The following is a 9,794-nucleotide window of genomic DNA, read 5'->3' on the forward strand; positions in this document are numbered from 1 at the left end:
TCGTTGTTAATAGTAAATGCAGACTCAGTCTCGAGCCCGGTCCTGATCAATGGAACTGGCTGCGGCTCCACCCTAAACTGGCGAGCAAACATGTCAGCTATTTGTGCGTGATCTTGCAGACCACCAACACTGACAGGAAGGCTTTGCTTGAAGCTAAACTTCTTTGTCGCCTTCCAGAAATCTACAAAATTTTTCTTATTTCTAGCATTGGCTAGAATATCGAGCTTTATTTGTTCCTCATTAGTCTGGCACCATTTAAGTTTCTTTTTAAACATGTTTCTACTATTTTTCATCAACTCGTAGGATGGACCGGCTGACGGTTTTCCTGCTAAGACCCAACACTGAAAATAAAATCTATAGGACTGATGAGCCTTCCTGACATGGAAGTTCCACCCAGGGATCTTTCCAATATAATTTCGTTTTCTTTGACCGAGACACAAAGAGGAAGTTTGCACCGCAGCATTTTGTAAAATTAATACAATATTATTATATAGGTCGTCAATGATTTCATAATAATTACAATTTATATGAGAACAATTTGAAATAGCTAGATCACTAATATCACAGATAGAACAGTCGAATATTTTTAACGAAATTAAATTCTTTTTACATATTTTAAAATAGTCATCGATTTGAGAGACGTTTCTTTCACCCCAGCGAATACCATTTTGTACACGCCTACCTGTATCCAGACCAACACATAATTTCTGTATATTGCATACAATACGTAGCGGAAAATGATCGGACCATGAAACGTCATTCATGACGTCAGCGCTGATCACCGTATCCCGCGCAGCCGCAGTCACCAGACAATGGTCCAACCATCGGCGAGCTCCATTAATATCGCTAATGTATGTGAATGTATTCGAGTCCCTCCCCAGTAACTCGTAATCCACACAACGCCACTGCTGTTCAATACAAAAATCGATCATTTCGAGATCAAATTTCGCAGAGGGATGAGCATTAAAATCTCCTAAGATAAACACTGCCTCAATTTCGGTCTCCTCTACTAATGCACTTATTCGAGATAAACAACCCGTAAACTCAATCAAGTTATCCGGTTCGTCTACAGGCATATATACATTCACGACGACAAAGGAGCGCTGACCAGTACTAACACGTATAGCTATCACACGATTGCTCGAGCATTGGATAGACGTTACATCAGGGAACGCGGACTTGTTCCATAATAGCGCCACACCTCCGTATGGTCGCCCACGCAATACACCAGCTGACGCATCTATAGATGATTTCGCAACGCATCCAAACCGGTCGTCTACGCAGTGCATAAAGTCGAGATCATGTGGGAGTAACCATGTCTCTTGCAGAGCGATAATGTCCGTAGTCTGACATAGATTACGAATATATTGGACGGATCTTTTAACCGATTTACAGTTAAATGATATTAATGTTGTCTGCTCATCTGTCATATTCAGTCCTTACTAGTGCTTTATTTAGCAGGGGTACTAGACTTGGGTCCTCTGTATATATACTTTCTGTATTCTACTCCACTGGGCCAAAAACTTTCACTGAGGAATGTAGCCTCTTGTTCCTGTAGAATAGTTAACTTGAAGGATGCGAAGGATGTCCTCCTAAACTGAGGTAACTTCTCAACTTTTTGGGTATGATGTCCACTTTCAGACACAAACTCAGAAATATCCTTCTCTGTCGTATCCTCATGGAAGCGCGATGCGTAAATATATGAGAGCCTCGGTGCAATCCTAATTTTACTGGAAGCTATTATAGCTGTACCTTTCTTATTAGAGATGTTTTTCTTTGCCTTGCGACGCTTTTTCCCATTTACCACCGTTTTAAAACTTTTCTCCAAAGAGGTGTCAAAATTATCATCAGACCTTGCACAGTTCAATGGTCGCTCCTCGCGTTGGAGTGTTTGGTCCAGCGATGTGCGGCTCAGTCGAGCAGGCGGTAGTGGTAGGGAGGGCGCACGTGCATCTGCGCACACTGCCTGAGTACCACAATTCGCACTTTGTGTACCTATTTTTTGCGAGGCTACCTGCTTATAACTTTTAGCTACGGATTCACCAGCGATTTTCTTATATTTTATAATCTCGTGCGGCGCCCGTAGTTGATCTAATTCCTGTCGAAATTCCGCTAGTAATTCCTTTACCTCAACCACTTCCGGCCTCTGTACGAAGTCGCTTCTGATAGCTGAGACACTCTGTTTGAGAACAAGAATATCCTTCAGCAGTGAGGTCACATCCACGTGATCGAAAGTAATCGGGGGAAGACGATTCAGGTCCTTTGCTACAAAGCTGGGAAGTAAATCCGGATCAGTTTCGTGCAGCAGTCTTAAAATGTCTTGAAGGTTTCTTTTATTCTTCGCGTCTCCTTTCCTATTCATGTACCGATGACCGGTAAACTCAAAAATAATATTCTTCGCCTTATCGATTTCCGCTTCCGAGAAGTTAGTTTCACAGATTTGTAGAAGACTCACTTCGTCCATCACCTGAATTTTGCACTGTAAGAACGCAAGAAGTTCGTTGGCCACTAACTTGCAGCTACAGCACGTCGTCATCTTTTGAAACTTATGTCAATACTCTACAATAGCAGAGCTGGTCATTGAATAACTAAATAGATGTAAATAATTTAGCTACAATATCATAGAACGCGATCGTAAAGTGCATGTACACGCATGACTAACGTCAGTATCACGCGACGGCAGACGGCAGACTGTGACTGTATTTGTTATACACGTAACATTTGCTACAATCGTAGATGTTTGCTACGGCGCCTTTGTCACAATTTCTCTATATTCAATAACTTTATTGCCACACTGTCTTCTCCTATCATGGTTGTGAGTTCAATGAGCCACCTCGTCAACCCTGGTGTCAGGGTTACTGTTGAGCCGCCAAAGGCTCCTGACATAGCTAATGTTATAATTTTAAGGGTTGGAACATTGATTTGCCACTAACGTAGATACAGCGCTTGATACAAAAATGCGGCGAAAACTTGGCGCTTGTTTAGCTATACATTCGTACACAGCGGTATATACATTCAATAAAATCGTGCCAAATTAAGAAAGTACGCATCGACTTATTACGTATATTAACGCGTGGTGCTTCATAACGTGGTCGGGTAAACTGCGACTCGGGTTGTCCGGGAGTACTGTTTTAGTGAATTTCAAACTAAAATAAAAATTTTGGTAGGTTTTACTGCGAATATTAAAATGAAATATTATGTTCCTTCCTTCTTTTTTCGCTTTGAGTTTCTATTTTTGCAAGTTTTTACCACGCACTTCGCCGTGTTGCCAGTTCGGCGCCTAATCGCGCACTGAGGTAAAGTACTGTCAACGTCGCTATATTAACAGTAACTTTGCGTCCCACTTTTTGAGCGCTGTTGTTCAATCTACGGTAGTAGTAAATGTTAGGTATGGGAGAAGAAGCATGAAAGTAGGATTAATGCCGTAAAAATGAGGTCTTTGCGTAGCATCTGCGGTGTTAAATTGAGTGATAGAGTGAGAAACAGTGTGATAAGACAGAGATGTGGTGTAAAAGACGATATAGTGACTAAGATTGAGAAGGAAATGTTAAGTTGGTTTGGATACGTAGAGCAGATGAAGGATAACAGGATTACGAAAGCGGTGTATAAAGCGAAGGTTGGTGGTAGGGCTGGCAGAGGAAGACCTAGAAGGACGTACATTGACCAAATTGGAGATGTCCTTAGAAAAGAGCCTCTCTGAACAGGGCTATAACGGATTTTCTAAAAAAGTATAATATTTAAGAATATTTATAACATAACATTGCATCACGCCCATGTCCCCAAAGGGGTGGGCAAGGGTGACATGTTGAAGACCTTATGTTTAAGTATATTTATAATTAATATTGTATCATAATAATAATTAATAATAAGAATTGCAATGCTATATTACTCATTATAAAATGTTTTAAAATAAAAAAAATAAAAAAAAAGTTTGTTTTATTGAATGTTGTTTTTTTATAATATAGGCTAGAACGGCCTCCGTGGTCCAGTGGTTGAGCGTCGGGCTCACGATTCGGAGGCCCCGGGTTCGAATTCCGGTGTTGACATATCACAAAAATCCCTTTGTTATCCCTAGTTTCGTTAGGACATTAGATGCTGATCACCTAATTGTCCAAAAGTAAGACGATCCGAGCTACGGAAGGCACGTTAATCCGTTGGTCCCGGTTACTACTATCTGATGTAAGTACGTACTCGTTACATAAGTCATGTGAGGGGCCTTTGGCGACTCAATAGTAACCCGCTCTAGAGAGGTGCGCGCACTAGCTACCCCAATAGGGTTAAAGCGCGAATAGCGTCTCTGACCGGATCCAGTGACCTTGAGTCAACAGTAACACAATGTTTACCAGACTATAACTGAAACCATCACCACAACTTTACTAAGTGTTCGAGAAAGGGTATCCTCCACAGATATACATTAGAAAGATCACTGGAAGTACCATGTACGTTATAGTAGTAGCATATAGCCGGTCGCCGGGGACCGCCTGCTATTACTCACACAAATAGCAAATATGTAATTACTACCCATGTCAGGGGCCTCTGGCAGCTCAATCATAACCCTGACACCAGAGTTGATGGCTGGTAATTCACCACCCACGATAAGAAGAATACAGGGTGTTAGTGTCATCGCAAAGAAAACTTTGAGGGATTGAAAATAATTAAAAAAAAACACATGAATTACGAATTTTGCGACGAAAAAATCCACATGATATTAACTCAGAATCGTGGCCGGAATCATCACTCTTAGTATTCTTTACGATGTCACTAACACCCTGTATACAGTGTATCATCATCACAAATTTAAGAGCCACGCTCTTGTCGGTGCAGCATTCTCCATGCTACTTTTTAGGGAAAATAGGGCAGTGGTTTCCCTCTTGCCTTCCGCCCCGCAGTACTCTGTCTGACGCCCAGAGCAATCTATTTCAAAGCCGTACTAGGACTCCTGTCCTCCGCCTCTGAATAGTACAACTACGTTGCCACATCCAGTAAACCTATAGCAACCAAGAGCCCGCTATAACCCCCCAACTCTTATACAGCTAAGTGCGAAGTTGCTGACCCCTCCAAATTGGTGGGCTTGGGGAGCTGAGGGGTTATGGGGGAGCCGCCATAAACCCCGCCTAATAAAATCCTGAGTGAAATGTTGGGGTCATAAGTTATTTATAAGACTGTTTTTTGGAAAGAAAAAGAAGAGAAATAAAGTACATTTTAATTGCAATAACAGAGAACATCATAATATGATAATATTTTTACCAAATGAAAAGAATCATGGTACAAGCAAACCAGGTATGCTCAATCCTATGACAAGCCGCCATTGCTAGCCCATTGATGACGTAAGTGTTACCATTAAATTGGTATCTCCAACATTCCAAGGATGAAAATTTTATTATTGACAGTTAAGTGAATTACTGACTAATGTATTTAATTAGGTTCTCTATTTTTACGCATAAAATTTTATGTAATAATTAACCATGGCATAATGTTACTTGTCCTATTATTAGTTACGCATAGTATTAATTTGTCATAAATTTTCAAGCATAATTTTGAAACTCATAACTACTTTAAGCATAATAATTAATGACAATAATGATATATAAGCATAATTATTATACGCATAAAAACTATACTCCGAAAAAGAAAAGTTTTGGCACAACTTTGAACATTTCCGAAACTTACTTTTTCCTTGGCTGCATTTGGTTCATGATTGTGACTTTTTTATATTTTTTGAATCTATTTCATGCTTAAAACACATAATAACGGGTTCTTACCCGTATATCCCCATTTAAATGCTGCGTTATTATGTGTTTTAATTATGATAATAACCGCGTAAACTTTAAACAATCTATTTCATGCTGTTGGTTATCATTCAGCATACTTTTCGTGTGTAAGATAAACATGCTGGCGGCGTAGGGGTGGCCCCAGGGCCACCCCTACCGCACCCTAACCTACTGTTGTCTTGAATTATGACAAAACACTATTATTCTAAAAAATAATTATGGATACCTATTTTAATACCTAAACAAATATTAGTCCAAAAATAAGTTATACCTAACAAACCAGTATTCTTAGATATTATTATGGGAAAGTACTATTATGCTTAAAAACGTTATGCAAAAAGGATTATGATAATTAAAATTATGACGAAACCATTTATGCATTTTAAGAGAATCCCATTTAATTACTATTACTTAATTAAAGCACATAATAACGGGTTCTTACCGCGTTTAAATGGGGATATGAGACTCCCTCCTTACTATTACTTGTCACATATATAAAAAACATTAAAACTGTAACCAGTGGTTAGGCTAGGCGTTGGGCTCACGATCCGGAGGTCCCGGGTTCGAATCCCGGTGCGGACATATCATAAAAATCACTTTGTGATCCCTAGTTTAGTTAGGACATTACAGGCTGATCACCTGTTTGTCCGAAAGTAAGACGATCCGTGCTTCGGGAGGCACGTTAAGCCGTTGGTTCCGGTAACTACTTACTGATGTAAGTACGTAGTCGTTACACGAGCCATGTCAGGGGCCTTTGGCGGCTCAATAGTAACCCTGACACCAGGGTTTATGGGGCTGGTCATCCACCTCACAATCCACACGATAGAAGTTGTTTATTAACCTCCGATGCAAAAAGGACGGGGTGTTATAAGTTTGACGTGTCTGTGTATATGTGTGTAGAAGATATGAATGCATGGGATTAACGGTCTGAGAATTGATATTAGGCAGCTAAATTACTCAATTGTATATCAATATTTTATGTTTATTTTTATTTTTTTAAAAGAACGTCTAGGGCCCTGTGCTGAGGTTTTTCTTGTAGCTTCTTTTCCCCGGCTATACAGGTTGTGAGAAGCTGCAGTAGTTTTAGGCGGATGAGACGTTCGTTATGTAAAAATTGACGATTCAAAGTGTAACTATGTTACCTACTGAATAAAGATATTTTTGAATTTGAATTTGTATGTCTGTCTGTGGCATCGTAGCTCCCAAACGGATGATCCGATTTAAATGCGGTTTTTTTTGTTTGAAAGGTATATCAGTCAGGAGTGTTCTTACTTATGATTGGTGGAAATCGGTTCAGGTCTTCAAGGTCATCAGGTCGTTTGTTAGGTGTGATAGGAATGTTACACGCTCAGTTTGCTTGCAACCATATCTGGGATCTGACATTTAAAACACTAATGCCTTCGGAACCACTGAGCTGGTCTGCTGTTAGCGTACTTTTTTATGGATGGAGTTTTTTTTTAATTTTTAATTTTATTTTATACATGAATGCATCAACTTCATTAAATAAGTTTTCACGGACCATAAACTTAAAAGCCTGCTGCCAAGTTATCCGCGAGTAAATGTTTTCAAAATTAGCTGTAAAATGTACTATAATAAAACTGTTATACAGCTGTTACTCAGCTGTATTATAGCTGTAATACAGCTATTACTCAGCTACTATCTAGCGTGTAAACTTTGCCGGGGAAATACCAGAGCTCATGTTAATTCTATGAATATATTAGCTAAGGACACGCAATCCAGAGACGGAATCAGAATGAAGCAGAAAATCTTATTACACCGTATTTTATTTTGCTTCTATGCTGTTCTGGGAGCAAATAAAAAACAAAGAAAACGTTCAGCTGCTTGTCTTCCCGGGCATGTCGTAAAAACCGACAGAGGGATTGTGTCCTCTAACATGATGGACTAATGTTATGGGCGATAGGCTGATCCTTTATCACCATAAGGTTCATCATATCCAGCTTACGACATCGTATCAACAGTGGCTGCAAGTTGTCTTTGATTACTTGTGGCTCTGCCCACCCCATTAGGGTTTACGGGCGCGAGTTTATGTATGTACGTATGTATGTTTTATTTAAAACTAGTTACCCAGCTAGTTCCGCCCACATGCAACAGATGGCGCCACATTCAATAATGCAGTCTTGAAGCGGTCGTGAAACGCGATATCGAAGCAAGACGCATATATACAACTTCCAACATAACACCGTTGGATCGTCGATCCCTAGTCACTCTATCAACTTGTGGCTAGCGGGGTACTATGCTTACTTCGGTACCATGATAACATCCTCGCCGCCAAACTACAGTATTACAACACAGTACAGTACTATTTTACAGTGGACGATGGCTGGATGAGTTTATGTATGTATTTTACAGTCAGCCGTGGTTGCCCAGTTGGTAGAACGCTTGCCTCTCACTTTGAGGTCGCAGGTTTGAATCCCAGCAGAGGCTTAAACCAATGATTGTGGAATTTGTTTTCGAATTCATGTTTGAATCATAAATTAATAAATAATATTAATATTAATTAATTTATTTACATTTCGCGACTTTACAGTGCAGAAGCGCCAATGCGCCGTGAAACTTTAAATATAAACAGTATAATAAAAAACATATGAAACTTAAATTTAAACAATATAAAAACATATTTAATTTTCACACATCATTCACCATCTCGCAGAACCTCAGACACTCGCGACACACACACGTCCACTCACTCACAAACAGATCACACTCCGGTGCTGATGCAAGGAGTGCATTAAGCATGTGCACGGCACGGAGAATACAAGGAATACAAGTCCAGGAGGGTTAAAATGGCCACATCGAAGCAATTCGTCTAACAAAGCAATATTGCTATTTGACATTTTCGCATAATATATAATTGCGCTAAGCAAACAATGCAAACAGCAATATTGCTTTCTTAGATGAATTGCTTGAGGAGCTCGGTGGCGCAGCGGTAAACACGCTCAATCTGCAATTGTTGAAGTTAGGCAACTTTCGCAAAGGCCGGTCATAGGATTGGTGACCACAAAAAAAAAAGTTTTCATCTCGAGCTCCTCCGTGCTTCGGAAGGCACGTTCAGCCGTTGGTCCCGGCTGCATTACCATCAATCCGCACTGGGCCCGCGTGGTGGTTTAAGGCCCGATCTCCCTATCCATCCATAGGGAAGGCCCGTGCCCCAGCAGTGGGGACGTCGATGGGCTGATGATGATGATGATGATGATGAGATAAATTGCTTCGATGTGGCCATTTTAACCCCCCCGGTCTTTCATTCTCTCCGAGTCCGTCCCTGTTCGATTCCCGTGTGTGGTGAGTTAACGAATTTGTCTTACGTATTTACCTTTTTAGATCCAACTACTTGACAGTATCAGTGATATGCTGTTCTCTGGAATATTTCCACTTTGGGAAAATTCCCGGCAGGTTTTTTTTTTGACGTGACTTATTTTGCCGCAAATGGCATTAACTGTCATTAAATGTCAATGGGGGACTTTCCAATCGACGTTCCCCAAACACACGATAGATGGCGTTTAAATAGGTTTTGTCAATATTTACTATCCTTTTTTTCTGACGTGACTTATTGTAGATTTGCCGCAGATGGCATTAACTACTTGGCCGAACAAATGGGGAGCGCTGAAGGCTCTCACCTGGTAAAACGTTTAAGACAACAGGCCTGAGGGTGCCCAGTTGGGCGCGAACCTCGGCTCAGGGCGTCGTCTGAGAGGAAGAATATTTGAAGGAATTAATCGACCCTAATGGGTCGATAGCGATAAGCGCTGATTGAGGGATTTCTGTTACACCAACGTGATAGATGGTGAGCCGTATCAGGGTGACCACAGTCACCATAAATAGGCTAGTTTCAAACTAGTCAAATCAGATACTTTTTACAAAACGTCAAAACACGAAATCACTATGGAATCTGTGTGAAAAAGCCGCACTTATTATTATTGCGTATGGCAGACAAATATCCTGCTTGGATCAAATATCCAGCTTAAGCTCCCTTAACCAAGTCTCTGCTGCATCCGTCACACAATG

General features: G+C 40.5%; 1 protein-coding gene across 1 annotated transcript; it reads right to left on the reverse strand.

Annotated features, from left to right (window-relative positions):
* Positions 1 to 1,450: 1,450 nt before the first annotated feature.
* On the reverse strand, positions 1,451 to 2,536 carry LOC126379667 (uncharacterized). Its single transcript, XM_050028483.1, has one exon. It carries the CDS (start codon positions 2,534 to 2,536, stop codon positions 1,451 to 1,453), a length of 1,086 nt encoding a protein of 361 aa, XP_049884440.1.
* Positions 2,537 to 9,794: the final 7,258 nt, after the last annotated feature.

This window comes from Pectinophora gossypiella, chromosome 29 (assembly GCF_024362695.1).
Source record: "Pectinophora gossypiella chromosome 29, ilPecGoss1.1, whole genome shotgun sequence".
Lineage (NCBI taxonomy): Eukaryota > Metazoa > Arthropoda > Insecta > Lepidoptera > Gelechiidae > Pectinophora > Pectinophora gossypiella.